This window comes from Terrapene carolina, unplaced genomic scaffold, assembly GCF_002925995.2.
Source record: "Terrapene carolina triunguis isolate 2854851 unplaced genomic scaffold, T_m_triunguis-2.0 Scaffold130, whole genome shotgun sequence".
Classification (NCBI taxonomy): domain Eukaryota; kingdom Metazoa; phylum Chordata; order Testudines; family Emydidae; genus Terrapene; species Terrapene triunguis.
Genome location: NW_020664481.1, coordinates 27,955,181 through 27,977,949, shown reverse-complemented (window position 1 = coordinate 27,977,949; position 22,769 = coordinate 27,955,181). Strand labels below are relative to the sequence as shown.

The 22,769-nt window shown below is 40.0% G+C and overlaps 1 protein-coding gene across 8 annotated transcripts in view; it reads left to right on the top strand.

Moving 5' to 3' along the window:
- CHD9 (chromodomain helicase DNA binding protein 9) overlaps positions 1-22,769 on the top strand; it is a 180,955-nt gene that overhangs the window by 47,896 nt on the left and 110,290 nt on the right. For 6 of the 8 annotated variants that reach the window (XM_026652905.1, XM_026652907.1, XM_026652903.1 and 3 more), the window contains one exon: positions 20,168-20,505. In XM_026652905.1, coding sequence (XP_026508690.1) covers positions 20,168-20,505 — 338 coding nt within the window. Of the gene's footprint in view, positions 1-18,985; positions 19,022-20,167; positions 20,506-22,769 lie in introns of those variants that run through there. The other 2 variants (XM_026652909.1, XM_026652910.1) reach the window with 2 other exon arrangements.

Below are 22,769 nucleotides of genomic sequence, written 5' to 3'. Positions count from 1 at the left end.
CTAACAGATTTAGTTGGGCATAAGCTTTCGTGGGTAAAAACCTCACTTCATCTGAAGTAGTGAGGTTTTTACCCACGAAAGCTTATGCCCAAATAAATCTGTTAGTCTTTAAGGTGCCACCAGACTCCTTGTTGTTTTTGTAGATACAGACTAACACGGCTACCCCTTGATACTAGACTTCTGGTCAGTCTCTCTAGTCTAAGGCTCCTTCCATGGTGGCTCTCCCTAGTGATGAAGCCATTTTAGAGCTTGCTAAGGACAATTGGCATACACTAGTCCCCCAACCTCTAAGAGGGCTGAAAAGAAGTGTTCCCAGGGGGTGGAATATCTATTCTCCCCACCCTAACTTGAACACTTGGGTTGTCTAAGCGGTCACAGAGTGGAACAGGTTACCCCAGCCCAGGTCCACTTCTTCAGTCAAAGATGCCAAGAGGCTAGATTGCTTCGTCAGAAAGAACTTTTCTTCAATCCAACCTATTCTGAATTGCGAACTACAAGGCACCCATGTCAAAATATGACTTTACTAATTACAAAAAGCTGTTGGAGTTAGTCAGTAAACTGCCTCAATTCTAGTCTATCCTAGTGAGGGGAAGCTGTTTGAAGGATCATCCCTACAGACATCACTTGATGCAGTGGACACAGCTTCCTGTGCCATGGTGACTTCAGTGGTCACAAGGCAGATCTCTTGTCTGTAGTCATTGGGGTTTCCCAAGGAGATCAGGTGATGGTTGAAGATCTCCCCTTTGAGGGTAACAACATTTTCAGTGAGGAAAAACCAATGAGTCACTTCTCTCTTAAAGACTCTCTCACTGTCGGTTCCTTGAGAATATATACCCTGACTTCTCACAGGAAATATTCTTAGCCACTGCTGGATAGCTACCGGATAACCCCTCAGCTGGTCTATCAGCAGAGGACCTATGAGCCACTGAGAAAACCCAGGGGGTGCAGCATGGCAGACACACCGCACCACTGCCATGCTCTCTCCAGATGTAGCAGCCTACCAGAAAACATTATGATGAGATGCTCAAGAGCTGTCAGTCGGTCCTTGCACAACAAGTCTCTCCCCGCCTCTTTCTGTGGGGAGAGACTTCCTGGCCTATTTCCTTCCAAGGTGGCAGGATTTAACATCAGACCAAATGGGTTTTGGAGGGCATTGCATTTGGGTAGGTGATCGAATATCTCTTCCCCATGCCTATTTATAGACTGCTGTCATGACAGCACCCTCCTAGAGGAGGTGGACCTTCTAATGTAGTTAGGGGGTGTTGAGCCAGAACCCCTTCGTTACAGGGGGAGGGTTCTTACTCCAAATATTTCCTAATCTCTCAGAAGAGAAGGGGCTGGAGACCTATCCTGAATGTCGGGCAGATGAACATCTTCATCTGCTGCTCAGGATTCAGAATTATTACCACGGCTGCTATAATCTGCTCCCATGAAGGCAACTGGTTTGTGTCTGTTAATTTGAACAATGCTTCTTTTCATATTGATGTCCATCTAGCACACAGGAGATTTTTAGATTTCATGGTGGGCCTAGAGCATTTCTAATACAAGGCACTGCCATTTGGCATTTCGATGGCCTCGAGGGTTTTTACAAAAGTCATGGCTGTGGTGGGAGTGCACCTGTGCCATCAGTGCATTTCCATATTTTTCCCTACCTAGATGACTGGCTACTCATGGGATGATCATATCAGGAGGTATAGGTAGCAATCCCCTCCTTACTAGACCAGTGCCGCTCCTTGGGACTTCAGGTAAACAGCTTCCTCTCACTAGGATAGACTAGAATTTGCACCTGCAACTTCTATAGAATTTATTGGAGCCAGTGTAGACATGACTGCAGCCAGAGCCTACTTAGTGACGATTCCTTGTGATGAGATCTCATATTTGACTTCATTTCAATCCTCAGATGAGAGTCTGATCCTGCTTGTTTTTGCTATGTCACATGGCCACATATGACTGTGTGACCCCTTTGCAAGACTCCACCCTTATGATCTCTAAGCTTGGCTGAGGAAGGTCTACGCTCAGAGTGGAGACTCCCTGAACAAAAGAGATTCACATTCTCACAGTGTCCTCATGTCACTTATCTGGTGGGAGAATAGGGACCAGGTTTGTGTAAGGGTTCCCTTTATTCCCGTCTCTCCCACAAAGACACTCGTTACAGATATCTCTCTCCTGGGCTGGGAAGCGCACCTGCACAGCCACCTGGACTCTGCAAGAGTTCACACTCCACATCAACCTTCTCAAATTTCAGTTAACTCATGAAACATGCCAGAGGTTCTTGTCCTTCATTTGATCCAGGTCAAGTTAGACAACATGACCACTGTTTGTTTATTATATAAACAAACAGTAGGAAGCAAGGTATGCCTCATTTTGCAGGGAAGAGATCGTTTGTTTACCTGCCGCGTCCACAGGTTTGGCCAATCGCAGCTCCCACCGGCCGCGGTTCGCCGCTCCAGGCCAATGGGGGCTGCGGGAAGCGCCGCGGGCCGAAGGACGTGCTGGCCACCCTTCCCGCAGCCCCCATTGGCCTGGAGCCATGATCGGCTGAATCTGCGGACGCGGCAGGTAAACAAACTGGCCCGGCCCACCAGGGGCTTTCCCTGAAGAAGCGGCGGACCGGCTTTGAGAACCACTGCTTTAGATGATCTCCAAGGTTATTTGTCTCCATTGCTGAGAGAATGAAAGCACAGAAAATATCTTCCTAAAGACACTCTAAATGGATTTCCAGTTGTATCCTCCTTCGCTTTGAGTTTATGGAAGCCCTTCCTCCTCAATCTGTCAGAGCTCAAGCTGCCTTGGTGGCTTCCCTGCAAGGAATCCCACTCTCGTAGATCTGTAGAGAGGCTGCTTAGCGTTCTATTCACACATCAACCAGGCATTATGCCTTGATTCAAGCCATGGCTGGGGATGCAGTGGTGTGCAAACTGTGGTGCAGAGCACGTCCTTGCACCCACCTCCTCAATTAACACTGCTTGGGAGTCACCCCCAGGGAATACCCTTGGAGACCAGCCCTCAAAGGAGGGTTACTTACCTTATAGTAACTGAAGTTCTTAGAGATATGTGGTCTCTATGGGTATTCGTGTCCAGCCCTCCTTGCCTTATGCTTGGGTCCTCTTGGATTTGCAGTAGAATAGGAACTGGAGAGGCGGTAGGTCTGCACTGCCTTTTATGCCTTCTGCCTTCAGTTGAAAGCACAAGGAGGCGAAGGGCACAGGTGTGGACCAACAGACACTGCTATTGAAAAGTTTCTGGTCCCCCTGAAAAGAGAGTGTATGTGCACCCCCAGTGAATAACCAAAAGGACCACACATCTCAAAGAACTCCAGTTACTAGATCCTCTAAAGAAAGGTTAGTTACCTTTATATCTTAATCACAGTAAAATATTTTAGAATGTACTTTGCGGTTGTGGGAGGGATGCAAGATCATCAGAATGTGATATTAATATCTGAGATGTCATGACCTGTCGTGATTTGAAATAAATGATATATGCTGTTGGTATGCTGGGAAATGCTATCTTTCTAGCAATATCCAACAATACTTTGTAGTTCTAATGGTTCCGAGAGATTAGATTCTAAAATTCAGTGGTCCCATGGTCTAGCAATGCTTTCTTGGCTCCAATCCAGGATTAATTGTAACAAATCCCATATTTCAGACTAGTATAAAAATTATCCATTTACTCTAGATTTTACTTGAGCTGCTGATTGTAGAGAATAGAGTTCCAATGTGGTGGTGGTAGGACAAATCTGTGTCTCGCCCAATTTGCTCAAAAAACGAATAGGAAAATTGAGTGATGAGGGAGGAGAGAGATAGAGGGTATGTCTACGTAGCACCTGGCCTGTGCCAGCTATCTTGGGCTTGGGCTGTGGGGCTGTTTCATTGCTGTGTAGACTTCCACAGGGTCCCAGAGCTTGGGCTCTAGCCCAAGCCCAGAAATTTACACAGCAATGAAACAGTCCTGAGCTCTGCCATCTGTGAGTGTCTATACCACGCAGACTGTAATTGCTGTGTAGACATACCCAGAGAGCTAAAATGTGTATTTCTAAAGTGCTTTTTACAGTAATAAAATCAGAACTGGTTTTAATCTATTTTTCATTCTAATAAGTATACCCTTGGAAAACATAGATGAAAAGGAATATACTTCATGTGCCTGTTTTTTACCACCCTATTTCATACCATCCATTTCATGAGAGTGGGGTTCTAATGTAGATTTCCTTTCTCTCTCTGGAAGTAAGTCAACTAACCAATCATTTCCCTACAAATTCAGTAAAAACCTATTTAGTTTTCTACTGTGAAATCTTGTCTACACTAGGGAACTTATATGTTACAGATATTGGTGTTGGCAACATGTGCAGCTCACTCGTGCGGAAAATGGGGTAACTACAAATGTAGACAGGCTTAAACTAAACTTAGAACAGTTTCAAAAACCATAGTCGAACCTTGCTTATAGCAGGCAGAGGCATATATGTCCATGTACTTTTTGCTCTGCCTAAAACCTAATTGGCAATCTACTGCAGTCTCGTTAGCTATTCTGTCATCTTGCCACCTGTTGGTAACAATACATGTTGACCCATAGGACTCCACAGCCTATATGATGAAAACACCTTTGCTCCCACTGACTCTGGTCTTGCTTCTTATGTTATCAGCCTGACGCAATTCAGATTGCCTTATTAGTGCAGCATGGAGATTAATTTATGCTAAGCCCTTCTCCCTTTGGCTTCCAAGGCATGCCTCCCGAACACATTTCCTGTTGATCCCTCCCCTGAATCCACGTTGAGTCCTTCACCATACTTTCTTTGATACCTGTTATTGTTCCTGAAGTCCTTGGATGCCTCTTCCTTCTATGGGCTTTTCCTGCAGTCCAGAGTTCTCAAACCTTCATGAGGCTTTACAAGAGATCTTGGTGTAACCCCCTCCTTTATCGACTCTCATCCCTACTGCTGCCACCTCTAGTTCCAGACCAGTCCCTTTTTGCTGGATTTTAATGATCCTCAATTCTCTTCCTTAGGCCTCTGGCCCACCTCCCACACACCATGCCCTCTCGTAGGAAAGCAGTGGTGGACAGGGAGTGGGGGAATCTCTCATGTTCCTTGGGGTATATTTGTTAAAATTAAGAAAATTCTAGTGTCCTAAAGAAAGGTAGGTTTGATAGAAATATTTTTAAAATGCTTAAAATTATTCAGTACCCATGGAAGTTTCATTACCTCTGCTTATGGATGGCTTTCAGTTCAGTTCCTGGCAGACAGTCGTCGTCTTGGAAAACAGGCACAAGTTTGCATGAAATGAAGTGGAACAAGTTTTTCCTGTTCATTTTAAATGGAAAAAGCAGTGTTCTTTGCAAGCTGCTTTTAAATGTAGTACATATTTAATATTTGTTTGGAACATGGGGTAAATAAAAGTTTTGTTTTAAACTCATTTGCTTTTCCTTCCCAGTTTATTATGTAGAAAGGCTATGTTATGTGTTCATGAAGGTAGTAATCTGCTCTCTTGTTATCCAAGATTGCTGAAATTCAAATCATTGTGAATTCTGGCTGTGACCATTGGTGTTAAGGAATACAGTAGAACCTCAGCGTTACAAACTGACCAGTCATCCACAATTTCATTTGGAACTGGAAGTACGCAATCAGACAGCAGCAGAAACGGGGGAAAAAGCAAGTACAGTACAGTACTGTGTTAAATGTAAACTACTAAAAAATAAAATAAAGGGACAATTAAAAAGATTTGACAAGGTAAGGAAACTTTCTGTGCTTGTTTCATTTAAAATTAAGATGGTTAAAAGCAGCATTTTTATTCTGCATAGTAAAGTTTTCAAAGCTGTATTAAGTCAATGTTCAGTTGTAAACTTTTGAAAGAACAAACGTAATGTTTTGTTCAGAGTTACGAACATTTCAGGGTTACAAACAACCTCCATTCCTAAGGTGTTCATAACTCTGAGATTCTACTGTATAAGGAAAAGGCTACCACACCTGCCTTTGTTAATTCAAAGGCAGGTTAAGTAGCCTCTTTGTTATATGTATAGTTAACATAAAAATAGCTTTTCTGGGACAGTTCTTCAACTAAGAAGGCTTCTGGCCCATAGACACCCAAATGTTTTGTGCATTTTGTTGAATGTAAGGTTATTCTTGATAATCATTTATTCATTATAAAGGCTTCAACGTAGGTAGCTTTCATGACAGCTGTGTTCTGTTGGCGACGGGAATCCACCAAACCCTATATTCTTAACTTTTATTATTCTCTGACACAAGTTGTACAAACACATGTAAGAAGAAACAATGGATATTAACATTCAGGCATGCTTACTGTCCAGTTTTGGGTGAGACTGCCTCAGCTGTAGCACACTGTTCTTGGATGTTTTGAATTATTCCATCCTCCAAAACTTTTTTTTTTAAATACATTATAGTTCTGTTTGTGTCTGTGTTTTCCGAGTCAGATGGATGTGGCTGTTTTTATAACTAGATCATGCAAACTTAGCTTGAAATTCAGATCTCAGGCTAAGTTCTTTGATTCTCAAAGTGTCATCACCTGCCCTACATTTTTTCCAATTATGCTGTAATGATTCCTGTGCAATCCAGTTGCCTTCAATGGAATTTTATGGGTGGAAGTTGTTAAACAATATTGTTCACAAAGTAGTTCATCGAACAGAATTTAGCTCTCACTCTCAGCTCTGGTGTCCTGCAGCCATACTGTGAGTAAAAAGAAATAAAAACTTATTTTTGTCAGTAAAATCGACAACTGTGACTGAGTGCATTTAAGGTAGCATTTAAGGTACTGCCTGTGTCAGTAGTATCACTTCTACAGGCCTGCCCCAGCTGTTCTTTGCATGCGTGCGCACACAGTTGCAGAGGGGAGATGCTGCGACAGAGTGAGGCAAGCTTTTTCTGGTTCTGCACTGCATGGAGGTACTTATCCTTGCATGCATTGCTATAGCAGCAGAATTTGCTCCCCCATCCGTGTGCAGTTGGAGAGAACAGACAGTAGGGGGCTAACACAAAGGGGAGAACAGAGTAGGTAGTGTAGTTTAGTCCCTTCCATGACTGTGGGCCAGGTCATCACTTAGAGTCCGTATGTGTTGACACTAGGAAGCACAGGCTATGTTTGTTTGGGATGTAGAGTGAAGTAAAGGGGGTAGTGGGGTTTGTTCTGTTTAGTTTTGGTGGTGGTGGTGGGGGGGGTTGTTTTGTTTTTTGGTGGGGGGGTTTTCCTCAGCAGCCTTAATTAGGGTTACCAGATAGCAACTGTGGGGGGAAAAAAGGGACAGGGGGTGGGGGATAATAGGCGCCTATATAAGAAAAAGTCCCCCAAAATGGGGCTGTCCCTTTAAAAACGGGACATCTGGTCACCCTAGCCTTAATAAAGAAATCCCCCTTTACACTCATTACCTATGACCTTTGTGGTAGAAGAGTACAGAAATGAAGGAGAAAGGAATAGGAGGATTTTAGTAACCAGAGAAAATGGGGGAACTCCAGTGGAGAAGAGAGAGTAAAGGTCCTATTGCCTCTCTTATGTGGAGAAGGGGGGTATTAGGTGAAACCTGGTATATTCTCAGGGCGGGGGAAACTCTGCTGGTTCTCCCCTCGCCACTGCTCTTAGGGAAAATAGTGGAAAACATTGGCTTAGTTGATAGAGCACTAGACTGGGACTCATGAGAGGTGGGTTATATTCTGAGTTTTGCTACTGGCCTGCTTTGAGATCTTGAGCAAGTCACTTGACCGCTGGATACAGTTTCCCTATTTGTAAAATAAGAGTAGTGGGGCTTACCTCCTTTGTTAAAATGCTTTGAGGTCTGCAGATGAAAAATAAAAGCTAGTTTGTATTTATTCGCCTCCACTGAATGCAGAGGCGAATAAATACCCCCCCATGCTACTCTCCCTTTTCCTACCAAGAAGCCCAATAACACAGGTGCACACAAGAAAGCCTGTTCAGGGATGGGTACCCTTCTTATGCCCAAAATTTAGATATTCAAGTTCCATTATGCTGTGATTCAGCAGAATATATACATAACATGCCCAGCAGCTGACTATGTACAAATCCTTAGGACTCCTGTGGAGTTTTCCCAATAATCCTGACAATATTTTTAAAATACTAGTAGCTATGGTCAACGTTGTTTTAAATAACATGCTTTCCTCCCTCCCTCTATCCCACTAAAAAACCCCTTGTGTATTAAATCAGTGATGGATAAAACACCAAGGGTCGTGAGAAATCATCCAGATTGGTGGAGAACCGAAAACATGCCCTGTAAACCTCTCAAATTAGTAATTTCTTACCCATCTACGTGAGCCTCAACTCTCTATCCAATCCTGTTTGGGAGGGACAAAGGTGTGTGTCCCAGGTGTGTTGCTACTTGCCTCCCATATGAGTGGAAGCCAGTGGCAGGCCTGTTTCCCTCTCTTCCTATTACCCTTTCTCTTCCCTTCCTTTCTCAAGTTCCCTACTCTACACTTGGAATGTCTTCCAGTGGCGGTGCTGAAGTGATTCTTTGTGAGTGGGTGGGTTGGATGAGAGTGAATCCGGCTGCGTTCTTCTATTCCATGGTCATCCTAAAGCTAAGCGCCCAAAACAGGGAGTGAGAACACTAGCAGGTGGAACAATGAAGAATGGGAGAAAAGGCCACCTCTGTTAACCACAGCAGTGGTAGCCAAAAGCATGAATGACAGGGAACTGTCCCAGTAGCGAAGCTGGAGACCTGGGAGACGGGGGGGGAGAGGGGGAGTTCTTTTCTGCTTAATATGGGGCTGTTTCCAAGTAGGATTGTATCCATTCAATACTTGTTCTTGCAGCCTGTCCTTTTAAAATGATTTAGAAATTAATCAGCTCTTTCAGTGACTAGGGGACTGTCGTCTTTGCTCTTCCTTCCTACCTTCATTGGTAAAGCAGAGTGTCCTTTATTCATTTCACTTTGCATTCTATTTGAAATCTGAATTCTTCTTTGTTTTGGGTCATAGTTGTAAGAATTTATAATTGGTTAACATTTAGGGTGTTGCTAGTGTTCCAGGCCTGGAGGCAAACAGAGGCACTATGTTCTGTGTGGGTCTTTGTTTTTCTTCTTGATCTCTGTGGTTCTGGAAGTAAGTGCTAATGCTCAGCTCCTTTTGACTCAAACACTTAAAGGTAACAGAGCTTGTTCCTTTCCACATTGGCCTTCTGAATTAATCTTTGTCTTCAGGGAAACAAGGTGGGTGAGGTAAAATCTTTTATGGGACCAACTTCTGTTGGTGAAAGAGACAAGCTGTTGAGCTTACACAGAGTTCTTCCTCGGGCTTTGGAACTTAAACCTAGCTCCTCTTCTTCAGGTCAGACCTGGGAAAGAGCTCTGTGTAATCTCGACAGCTTGTCTCTTTCACCAACAGAAGTTGGTCCAAGAAAAGTTGTTACCTCACCCACCTTGTGTTTCTTATATCCTGGGAGTAACGTGACTACAACAACTCAGCCTTTACAGGCAGACTTCTTTTGTTTGAGGTTGGTAGGAAATATTACTTTATAGAAGTCTTAGGGGCCTAACTTAGGCCCTTGTATTGCAAAGACGTGCATGTACTTCACTTTAAGCGCGTAAGTAGTCCCGTTGAGTTAATACAATTAAAGTTAGGCATCTCAATAATTTTTTTTGCAGCATTAGGGCCCTAGAATGTTGACACTGGAAGCAGTAGTAGCTGGAACTGACACATTTAGAACTGTGTACTACCACTGCAGTATTATAAATTAATTTTTGTAATTTGCCCAGAGTCTTTAGACAAGCTCTGGAGAAATACAAATACAAATATTAACCACACATAGAACTCTCATTAGCAACAAATAAAGGTCGTGTATAGTCCCAGGTCTGAACATGTGGGTACAAGACTTTCTGAAATAGAAGGTGGCCAACACATAAGTGTTTTTGGAAGGGCACAATTTAATTACAAAAGAGCTATCATAGTATGCAGGCTGAATTTGCACATAGAAAAGGCAGTCTCAGTACTTCTCCGCAATAATTTAATATCAGAACAATATGGTGATATCTTTTATTGCTTCATTTTTTTAAATTAGTCAGCTATTGAAATATTACAATAAAACTAAATTGCACTTGTCATAAGTGAGCAAAGGACACTGTGCAATTTATTACCAATGTTGTTTTTGTGGGTGTTCACACTAATATACAAAATTTAGTAAATTTCCATGGGTCTCCAAGTCATTGGTGCAAATTAGTGAGTCTCCAATGTGCAGGAAAGATGGAGAGAAATAAAGGGCAGAAAGCAAAGTTGGAATCTACTGAGAATGAGCTGAAAAACAAGGATATTAAAATGTAGCGCTACTAAGTGATGCTGATATTTTAGCCACTTAGTCAAAATAATATACTGGAGAAATGTTGACGCTTAATACTTTACTGCTCCTTTGTTTTTGATGCAGTTAAATTGCTTTTTGTCAAGAAGACTATAAGCAAACTATTGGATAAAAATCAAGCAGCACAGTTTGATCACTTGCATGTCAGTGCACAATAATATCTTGAGAGCTGAAACAGCAACTTAGGAGATTTCATACTTGAAAATTCAAGTTCTCTCTTTGTATAAGCCCTATTGTACTTTAGAGCCAAAGAATTTATGGCTGTCAAAGGTTGGCTTAGAAATATGGCATTTGGTTTGCCTTGCCTATCCAGGTTGATACCATTGCTTGTTTTGTTGTTGTTGTTGTTGTTGTTTTATTATTTATTTATTATTATTTTATTTTATTATTCAGTGGATTAAATGTAAAGATGAACATAGGAAGAGGAATGGAAATAATTTCAACCACCTTAAGCCCAATTGTTATGTATAGGGGATGGTGACTCGCATTTTCATGTCATAGGATCATGACTTATATCAGAGAGGATAAAAATTATTTAAGTTGATCTTTATTAGAATCAGATTTTTTAATTTAAATACATTTTTCTTTTTAGAAATAAGCCAATTTAAAATTAAATTAACCTATATTCCATGTAAATTTACCATAATCTATATGTCAAACCAACTCTGGTTCCAGGTGTTTAGCCAGTAACTTCTACCAGTTCAGTGAGGTAGTAAACCAGCTTTTGACCGCAGCAGGTTCTTTTGCAACTGCAGAGAGGTATTTTCTTCATTTCAGTTTATTCAGCTAGTTCAGGTCAATGACTAGTTCATTCAAAGTTGAGAAACCAATTGGGAATTGAAAAAACAGGAAAACTTATTTTCCTCTTCCAATCAGTGAATAAAAACTGAGATATACTTGTCCTAAAATCTCAAAGGACATGGTGACCAGAAACAATCTGCAATTCACTAATTACAGATAATACTTCCTTTGTTTAATAAATCAGTTAGTTTTAAATGCAAAACCTGTTTGTTAAACTTACATAAGAAAAAAGGATCCAAAATATTTAAGTAGTTTTATTTAACTAATAAAAAAAATTTAAATGCTGTTTTTGAACATTTTAATTGAATTCCAATTTTTACCCAGTTGTAGTTTGACACAAATTGCGTGTAAAACAGTATCATCTAGTAAATAAGAAATGTAATTCACTATTTTCTAACATAATTTAAGAAGGAAAAATTAAGAATCTGAATAAATGTATGTGTAACACAAGTCTTCTCTCTCCGTTCACCTGCAGTCAGGCAAGTGCTCACCTCTTGCCTGGGTGCCTGATACTCTTGAAGATAATGGAAATCCTGGGAATGTCCTAACAGTGGTCATGGATAGGTGAGAATTTTCCTCCAGCAGCACACCCTCTCACTCTCAGCTCCTTGCGCCTCTTGCTCCCAGCTCCTCACACTCGCACCACAAACTGAAGTGAGTTCCTTTTTAAAGCCCAGGTGCCCTGATTAGCCTGCCTTAATTGATTCTAGCAGCTTCTTCTTAATTGGCTCCAGGTGTCCTAATTAGCCTGCCTGCCTTAACTGGTTCTAGCGGGTTCCTGATTACTCTAGTGGAGCCCCTGCTCTGGTCACTCAGGGAACAGAAAACTACTCATCCAGTGACCAGTATATTTGCCCTCTACCAGACTCCTTTACCCCACTGGTCTGGGTCTGTCACAGGGGATATATACCTCTCTTAGGATATCTTGGTAACTTCCAGGAACAATTCTGGCCTAAATCATGCAGCAGCCCTAGCAGATAAGGGCAACTTATATGATTGCTCTAAAGAAGCACTAAACACTCAAGTTGGAGCAAGGAACAACTTTACTTAGAAGTAATTTAGCAAAATACAATGACAGTGCAATAGAATAAAATAGAGTACCTACTGTAATGACTGCAACAAAGGTGGCATTGCAACAGGTTCAGCTAATGGTGGCAACTTACAAACATTAAAGTAAACTTATGCCTGTGCTGCAGGACGTAGTGCTTTATGTAAAAACGAAACTTAAACTTACACAAGAATATTCACCATTAATATTATACAAATCCCCTCCCACAGTGTGCGCTCCCCTTTAATTTTAAAATCCCAGGTACTTTCTTGCGCTGGCATACTTGATGAATGGGAGTTCAATGGAAAGCACTAGGAGTTTCTGACATAGCAGAGAGAGTCCAGATAACTGGGGTGAGACATTTTTGTTTAGAGCAGGTTAAAATTGACACAGTGGTAGCTGGTAATCATCAAGTTATAAAACAGCCACCATCTCTATGCAGGCAATTGCTTTTCTTATAAGCTCCTTGCTCTTTACCTCCGGTGTCCTGGAAAGAGGTACTTTCCCTAGCACAAGAACTTTCACATCAGATCTCCAAGGTCTCCCCAAACAAGGATAATCTCTTGGGTACTCGTACTTTCCACAATTGCCTGGGTTGCACAGTTCAGGATCTGCCAGTATGATCACTTCCTGGCTCAGCTGCTCAGAAGGGATAAATGTGCTGGAGCTCGATGCTAGCAGGCATGCAGGTGCAGCGTGGCCTTAATATTGGTCGTGTAGTCTCAGCTGGAACGTCTGGGCAGCCTCGTCTCCCAAATCTCTCAATCTAAACACAGACTACTACTACTAGGTCCTATCCTCTAAACTGACCTCTAAACTTGGTGAAGTAGCACTGCTGGCTCCAGGCCTAGCCTCTCGTTCTCATGAACCTCCAGCTCCTCTTTTTCAGTCACTTCATCTTTATCAGCTTTCTTGCCCCTCCAGCTTCCTTTAGCCAGCCCTCCAGGCTACCAGTAGGATCTCCTGACTTTCAACTTCGGCCCAGATACAGGATCACAGACCCAAGGTCAAAATGTCCCAGAGAATGCCAAATACTACATCATGGGACGTATAGTCCTTTCAGTGCATAGCCCTTATGATTGAACTGGAAGTTTTGTAGTCCTTTGGAGGTAATACACAGTGCAAAGAGGATTAATCAGAACACCCCTGGCCAGGTTCAGAGATCCCCATATGGGAAGGGCCTACATATGTTAAGATACATTTTATATATATATAGAGAGAGAGAGAGAGAGAGAACCAAATTGAGTGTAAGGACTATATTTAGTTGTAAATCAACATGTTTTATTGATTAAAACCATCAACTATTCCTATTTTAGCAGACTTCAAAAGCCACTTAACTTTAGGTTACAAATTCTTCAGAATGTTACAATTCATATTATCTAAATATATATTCCCTTAAGAAAATCTACTATTGGAACTGCAACTGTAAAGTCCCCTGAATCATATCACGTGTAATACTAATACTTGGGAATATTTAAAAAAAAAAAATAGAAAAAGCCACATTTCGTTACCTATTTTGGTTGACTCCACAGATTTTTAGTCTCTTCACCAGTACTAGATTATAAAGAGATGAAGATTATTCTGGTGATTGTAATGTAAAAAAATATTTTGGTACATTCTCATGCGTAAAATTCCCTAGTAGTATCTTCTCAAAGATGTACGTAATTCCACTACTGTTGGAAGGAATTATATAAAACATTGAGAAGCAAATATGTAACCCCATAGTCTCCTATCCTTGAGAGTGGATAGGATCATAATAAGGTTGTTATTTGGACATGTTAATCCATAAGTGAAGATTCATTTTGGGTATTTAGTATGGGGAGGTTTACACAATGAAGCCATTGACACACAATTCACTAGGTCAGTAGCCAGAAGACTCATTACCAGCACTTGAAGTGCATGTAGGTTGTTGGTTAGTCAGGAGATGGATATATGAAGTCTTGAATTTACACACATACAGACTTCGGAATTACACCACACTGAGGCTATGTCTACCCTTATGTTGGTATAACTGATTCACACCCTGAATGACATAAGTGTGGTGTGGACAGCGCTATCTGGCAGGAGAGCTACCATCACTCATCGTGGGTGGATTAATTAAGTCGACGGCAGAGCTCTCTAGTTGGCTTTGAGCGGCTACAGGAGAGAGATTGAGCAGCACAGCTGCAGCGATGCAGCTTTGTTGCTTAAGCTCTCTAGTGTAGCAACAGCCTTAGATAAATGGCAGCAGCTCAAATGTCTCAAGTGCAAGTCCTGCCCGTCCCTAAATTACATGGAAGAGGCTTTTATAATAGAATTAGTGTGGTTCTGTTTCTGGAGCAGGTAGGACAGAATTTGGGGAGCAAGTTCCGGGAAATGCACACTCACTGTGGTAAACCCACCTCATTATGGGGCTGTGTCTGTGTTGCTGTGCAGTGTAGGTTTGGGTAGGGGATTCATTGCTACATAATTCCACTAGCTGCTGTTCTCCACATAGTGGGGACACAAACAGTGTGGAGACTATGCAAGCTATGAATTTGGAGTAGTGACCATTGAACATTTCCTCTTCCATGGTAGGGGAAAATTCCTCCATCCACAAGCCCAGATGAACTTCCCAGTTCAGACTGTGTGCTGGGGCTAGGATTTGGGCCTTAAAGCAGTTCTTACTGTTCTTGTTTCAGGATGCCTTCCAGTTACTTCTGGGGAATTCTGCACAGTGCAGAATTTGTGCAGAATTAATGTTCTGTGCAGAATTCCATGTTTCCCTGCAGAATTGGGTTTGCACAGGTGCTGGTGGCCTTTAGGGGCTGCTGGACTCTACAGAGCCTAGTTCTCCAGCTCGCAGTGAGTGGAGCACCCAGCAAATGGTTATAATACAAAACAAAATAATAAAATTCTTTACCTGGGTCTACACTTACTAATAATTATCTTTCCTATCTAATAAAGTAGGTTTCTTCCTCCTAACCCCCACCCCCAAGTTCAGTCTGTTCTAGACCTGGCTGGCTTCACGGCAACCAAGATCCCATTTTTCTTGAGAGGACATTGCTCTTTGAGATGTCTCCTCCAGTGAAAGGATACAGAGGGTCTTTCTCGTTCTTCTGTTATATTGAAATAGTCAATTTGCCCTATCTATGAATGGAAACCAGTCTTGTAATATTCCTTTTTTTTTTTTTTTTATCTTCAAGAGTTTTGGATTGTTTGGTGGTTTTCCATTGAAAGATTTGGGATTGAGCAAGGCTCAACAATTGAGCCTTGCATTGCATCCCCAGCTAGACAGGACAGTATGAGAACTCTCTCCTGCCTGAATGGGCCATCACTGATGTATACTATCCCTGATGATCAATTTTTACTCAAGTCCATAAAGCATAGGTTCAATATAAATACATTGTACATACATCTCACAATGATTGAGTCTCGACAAATTACGAGCTTTCTGTAGATGTCTTACACGTTACTCTTTATGGATAAACATCTTTTCAGATGTGTTTGGTGTGGTGAGTCCAGTCTGAGTTGAGAGCTGTTTGCAAACAATGAGGGGGAACTCTTTCCTTAGGAATTGCTGTGTCATAGAGAAAAACAAAACAAACCAAAAAATATCCACAGATATCTACCACTAATGTGGTCAAGGGGCAGTGCCTTGATGAGGCTCGCTGCCAACACAGTGCTGCTAGCTACTGGGAAGGAAGAGATTTGTTTCACAGTTCTGGTCCCTGGACTGTACTCAGGGAGTTGGTTGCTTTTGTGTTAGTTTGGTATCTTGTAAGATGTTTAGTGTGGTGAGTTTGTCCAGTCTGAGTTGAGAGCTGTTCGTAAACAACAAGGGAGAGCTCTTTGCCTAGGAGTCTGGTGTCATAAACGTAATTTATGTCATAATTGACGTAAAGTCTAGTAGCTCGGGGACAGCATGCCAGAGCTTCTTGGCCACTTCAGAGGGCTGATGTTCACTGCCTCTCTCCTGAAGGCTGTGAGGTGGGTCATAGGAAAGGAAGTCTTCACTCCACCCTCAACTGTATTTGTTTGTTCTGCCCTGTGAATAGTTACACTTGCGGTGCCTGCTGCTACTAATGGCTTTCCCAAGCAGCTGCAGCAGTATGAAATTGTCATGATTCTTGACAATTTCATTGCTGTCCACAGGATCTTGAATAGCAGCAGGGGAACTGACTAGAGCCTTGTTAATTTCACACTGCTGCTGCTTGGCAAAGCTATTAGCACCAGCAGATAACCTGGAGCTGTCTTTTTGCAGACTCAAGAAGACAACGCTGCTTCAGTTTATATTCAGTTAAATTTGAAAGATTATTTTTGCAACTTTAAGAGCTGGAAAGGTATTTTTCAAATAAAACATAAGTTCTAAATACATCCCCTCTCCCTTGCACATTTGCTAGAGAAATCTTTCTCTCTGACCATTGGAAAGTAAAGGAGTAGCATTTTAAGCCTTGGACAAAGGGATATCCCCATCTAGAGTGCTATCATCAGCCACAAAAAGTAGTGACAAACCAAAAATTTACTACAAAGCCTTATAAGTGCTGGATAATTTTTTCAAGTTCTGTGTATTATGTTCATTGAATTAAAAGTAGTTAAAAGCTGCAATATTGAAATTACAGAAAATTAAATGGCTAATAGGATGAATACATAAAAATGTAACTAGTTTTGCTTTTGAGTTTGTTTTATTTATATTTTCTTTTATTTTTAAATTTGGTTGCAAAGTTCATGCAAACTTTTTTTTATTTTGGGGAGCGAGGGTGTGTGTATATGGTGTTGTCACCGCCACCCCCATGCCCCCTCTCACCCCCTGACAATATATTTCAGTATTCATCTTTTTTGGTTTTGGTGTCCATCAGAGTGATGACTCTCTCAATGCAGACTTATATTCTGGTTTATTGTGACCTTTATTTAGCTGAGGAGAACTGACTGGTGTTTTCCTTCATTCTCATAATGCCTGTTCCAGATTGGCCTGAGATATTGCCCTAGAACAGTAAAGTGTACCTCCTGTCCCCTAGCTACTACGCTTGCTGCTTGTGTAGTGTTCTCTACAAGCCGGGGATGCAAGAAACAGTCCCTGATAAAATACACATTGAACTGCCATCAACGTCAGTAGCCAACTTCATTGGATCAGATCCTAAAATTTTACTGAAAACCCAGTAGCAAGAATGTTGTGCCAAGACAATTAAAAATAGACTGAAAAACATATTTGGTACAATGTGTTTTACCTAATTTGTAAAATAACATACCTTTATTAATGTTAAATTCAATGTAATTTGTATTACTGTATGTATTACAACTATAATGCACAAGCACTTTGTAATTTTATTTATTTAAAACCGCCAAATAATTTAAGAGTCAAGGGAAGGTATTAGATTTAAACAACAAGCACACAGAGACGTTTTATTTAAATCAAAATAATATTGTTGACAAAAGCAGTAACTTACTTATGTCTATACCACTTGTATTCTCAACAGATAGGGAAGTTAATTCTGAAGTAAATAACCTATTTGTGAATTAAAGTATACTATTAATAAAAATGAAGGCCTAAGCAATGTAAACTCTTAAAAGCTCAGTCATTGTAGCATCATGGGGGCTTTTCATTTAAATGTTCACTATAAAGTGTGTCCAAGACCGTGATGAATTGTCTTGATGTTTTTGGACTATAAAGTGTGATTGTCATTTACTGTTTTCATGATAAATAGTTTTTGGAAAAATGACAACCCCGCCTGATATGATTTTGTGTTGGTTTTTTTTTTTTTTTTTGATTGTGAAAAGAACAGAATCGCCAGGGGACAGGGAGTAATTATCATGTTCTATATTTTAAATAACCTTTACAAAAATCAATGTACCTGCTCACCTAGTTTGGTGAAAATGAGGCTAAATATTAGAAAGATACAAGATGCCTTAGTGTGGCATTTTAATTTTGAATGCTAAAATCAAAATGTAAAATATTCCATCTATGTTAAAATTATAAACCTTTGAGTAAATAGGAGCTCATTACAGCATATGTTCCATCTAACTGAAGGCTCTCCAGCTCAAAATATTCTTTATTTCTCCACGGGGAAAAAAAGAAACAGCAGCAAGAAAGGAATGCTTCCATTTTGTGTTGTTGTGATCTGTTCTGTATGAAATCTCTGTAGTAAAATACTCTCAATGTCTAAAATAAGTGCACAGTCTACTTTGCCTATGTTTTATCCTCTGGGCTAAATTTGTTACGTCTTGATATTGAGCTCTGTAAAATATTTTGTTCTCCAGACTTATTTAAGATTTTGGTTATTTCAAATAAAGTTGACAGAAATGTAAAATTGCAGCAGTGGCTAGTACATTACTTGGAAGTGATAGTTTACAAGATTGTTTCTACCTATGTAAAATACAGTCTTTTCATTACTGTAAGAGGTGGAAGAGTAAGAGTTAACTACTGTACCACATGTAGGGAAGAGCAGTCCATTGGGGGTTAAATTGCAGAGTCTAATGGAATAATAACTGGTAGCACCATCTGCTGGCCTACTTCCGCAGAAGGAGTCAGTATTTTTAACGACATCTCTAATATTCATGCTGATGCATTTTGATGCTTTGTGCATTCATTTCTTTCTGTGCTTTGTTGGAATCTGGCTATCTGCTTACAGCTGTTGTTGAAATTCTGCTCTTTAGGGGAGATGGCAGTCTTTGTCATACCTGAGTAGGATGAACAGTGGATGTATACTTCTCAAGGAAGAAATATGTTGATAAATCACAATGTGTATTTGTGGAGGGTTGTGCATATCTTGGCTGCAGCTTGCTAAATAGGCCATTTAGCAATCTTCTTTCAATGCTTTTTTCTTGAGCCTTGCCTGGGGTGGTGAAAAAGCAGAGGGCAAGCCTTTGTCTGACGCCAAAAATGTCTTCAGTGAAGAGGCCAAGAGGAAGGGTAAGTGAAAGCCTGAATGAGTGGGAGGAGGAGGGGTTCTTTGGGCTAAAAGGCTAATGGGATTGAATAACCTTCCTTATTACTGGCTGCTGCTGCGGGAGTCGTGCTGCATCGCCATCTTGAGCTTGTTGCTGTTTTCTCGGGTCTTGGTTATTTGTTATAGCCTGTAGGCCTTAAGGTGGCATTTAGTGAGCGATCCTAAACCCTGTGTCCTTCTCAGTGCTGCAGCACTGCTATTAAGCCTTTGATGAGGCACGTATAGAAAAATTATTCAGTGAAGCGCACTGGATTTGGCCTGAAAATGTGTTTGGAAATTCCTGGTGTCTTTTCCCCATGCTGTAGTGAGAGGCACATTTACGGGTGAGAACATAACAGAACTGTTATCTGCTATTTTTTTGTCTGTTTGAATAGGAAATTCTTTACATTCCGTAAGGTTAAACAACATGCCTTCTAGTTGATTTCAAATAGACTGCTAATTTGAATGTGGAATTCCTAGTTCTAGCATAAACAATTCTGTATAGATATAACAGTGACAAAGGGGGGAAAAAAGTGAAAGTTAACTCCTTCAAGTAACAGTATAACATGTAATTTTAAATAAATTAAATATATGCTTCCTAAATACTTTACTGATGTAGAAAACTGCATAATCTGTGTTTGTTCTTTTTTAAAGCCTTGATTTGGTCAAATATCTGTTCTTGTTGGTCGTAAAATAGTGCTGTTGATTTTATATTTAACTGTAGGATAATTATTCCTGTTTTGATACTACTTTCAGAGGTATATTGTTGCTATACCTTTATTAGTTCCCTACTCTTTCAAGTTTTGTGAAGCAAATAGCTAGAGAAAATCTCTTCTAAATCCATAAAACATTTTCAAAGGCTAAGAACTGGAGCATCTAATTACAGAGGTTGGTAAAGAAGACTGTGAGAACTTTAGAAAATCTGTTTCTCGTTGATTTTCTGTACGTAGAACCAGTTTAAATGTAACAATTGGTGTACTTTATTCTGGAACCCACGCTATAGTGGAGTAATACGCAATCATTTTCTTTGTTTATTGCATTTATATGTATTCTTGACTTTGCTGTAGAACTCAGTGAGCAATATTTGCAAATTTATTTTGAAATATATTTATTTTCTTTTATTCTTCCAGCCTCCCTCCTCCAAGAAGACTGATGTTTCAGGGACATATACTAAATTGCAGAATACCCAGGTGAGGGCAATGTCTGAAAAGAAACAGAAGAAAAAAGTGGAATCGGAAAGTAAGCAGGAGAAGGCTAATCGTATAATATCGGAGGCAATCGCAAAAGCAAAAGAGAGAGGGGAGAGAAACATTCCACGAGTAATGAGCCCTGAAAACTTCCCCAGTGTTTCGGCTGAAGGAAGAGAGGAAAAGAAAGGTAGAAAAATTAAATCCAAACCAAAGGACAAGGAGAGCAAAAAAACTAAAACTGGTTCCTCATCCAAAATTAAAGACAAAACAAAAATTGGGTAAGTAGGCTAAAATTTCCTTTTAACTCCCTTCAAATTGCAAACATTTGACTGGAACAGAAACTGCTTATTAGTCATAGATATTCATCCTCTAAATATCTTGAACCCATCTGTTTTTGTTTATTAAGTTGCCTTTTGGTTAGAGTTATAAAATTTTTATTTGATGTATTATCAATGTTATTTTTTATCAGTCTCCGTATTTCTTTTGAGATGAGAGCCATGATACTATATAAAGAGAAACTGGACATCTATTTAGCATATTAGCAAACGAACATTAATGCAGATGCCTGAGAAACTGTGGTGTAGACAAGAAGAGTCCACAACATAACAGAATTTGCGATCACATTTTGATTTTTTTTTTTTTAATTACTATGTATTCTGCATCCATGCAAACTTGTTCTGTCATCCCTTGAAATTTTGCAAGTTTAGCAGGGTCAATATGTGTCAATACTTTGATGGGAAAACTGCATGGGACATTAAAGGTGTTGTAGAAAGTGCTGGTAGGGCTTCGGTAGGTGGCACTCCTCCCTCTGATTTACTACTGACCCAGTTCTCCATTGTGGTCTTAAAAGACAATGTATAATTTGAGGTATTAACTTTCAAACAAAGCTTAAAACAGAAGTCATGACCATTTGTGTGTTTTTTCCCAAAAATATGCTCTTTTTTTGTAAGAATAGTGATATTAAATCAACGTCTTTATCTGTGCTTGAATTTGGTATTATATACTCAGATGATAGATATGGAAATGTCTTTTTTAGGTCATCCAGTTAATCTCCCTGAAAATGTAAAATTAATCCCTGTTGTTCATTTTCTAGAATTTTGTGCCATCTAGTTCTTAAATGTTCCACTTACCTTGAGAGGCTATTCCGCAACATAATGAATAACGTTCTGATGAAACTTTTCCTGATTTTTTTCAACCTAAATTTTCTTGGGCTTAATCTCTTCCCCGAATTCCTTGGTGAACCGCACTGAATAATTCACTTTCTTTTTCATGCCCACTATTACCCTGGTCTCTTTCAGCATCATTGCTTTCCAGGTTTCTCCCATCTGTTTAATAACTTGTGTGTTGAATCATTTTTTCAGGCTGTATGAACTCACAGCTTTCCAAGTTGAATCACATTCTGTTGTGTTTTGCCCTTATTTTTAATCTCTTGGTAGCTTTTTGTAGTTCTTTTTTCACTAGTATTAGCAACTCCTTCCAGTTTAATATTATCAGTGAATATTATTAGCATGCTTTTTAATTAATGACCCAAAAGGGGGAGTAATGTATTTAATAAGACCTTATCTAAAACTAATCCGTATGGTATACCACACTAGACTTCTCCCCTTCTTATTGTATAAATCAAAATAAATAAATAAGTTGTCATTACCTCTTGTTTACAGTTCTTCAGTCAGTTTTCAATTCACGTAACATTGTTCTATCCGTGACAATATGGATTCATTTTCAAGTAAGAGTTCATGACAGGTAAAATCCAAATATACAGTAGTGTAGTACTCAAAAATATAATACATTTAATTTGGTCATTTTGGGCCCAATTCAGAGTATATTGAAGTCATTAGAAAGACTCCCATTTACTCCAGTAGGTTTTTAGTAATTTGGCATTTAAAAACGAAAAAGCAATTTGTCTAACTATGCTTTACAGTTTAGAAACTTTCTCTTTATCATTAAGGAATCTGGTAGCCTCAGCATGTTTATTAATTGCAGCGACAAATAGTTTAATTATTTTATGGAGCTAGTTAGTTTCCTATATTATTCTGTTGTGTAGCATTACTGTGTGCTGTTAAAGACCTGTGTTGTACTCCAGAGATGGCCGTGTTTTACTGGTGAATTGAGTGATCTCTGTATAATTTGCTTGTGGAGCACTTTCTGATCCTTCTAGGTGAAATGAGTTATACAAATGAAAGTTGCTGTTGTATGAAGACTAACTTAATGTGAACAAAGTAAAAACATTCAGAATTAAAACTGAAACTGTATCCATGGTTTATCTCGTTAAAATTTCAGCCTTTTTTATTTTATTTATTTATGTATTTATTTTTTTGTGGTCTTTACTTTGAGCAGTTTCTCATACTTCTGTTGTTCCCAGCTGGCTTTTGATATTTGGCAGTGGGGTATACTTCAGGCTACTGAAGTGTCATTTCTTTATCTCATGAATTCCATGTTGATTTTGCTGAGATATAAATTGTTAAAAATCATCATTCTTCTTTGAGTAGTGTCCCTATTGATGCTCCACTGTAAGTGCGCTTGCGCCCCTATGCTGCTGATC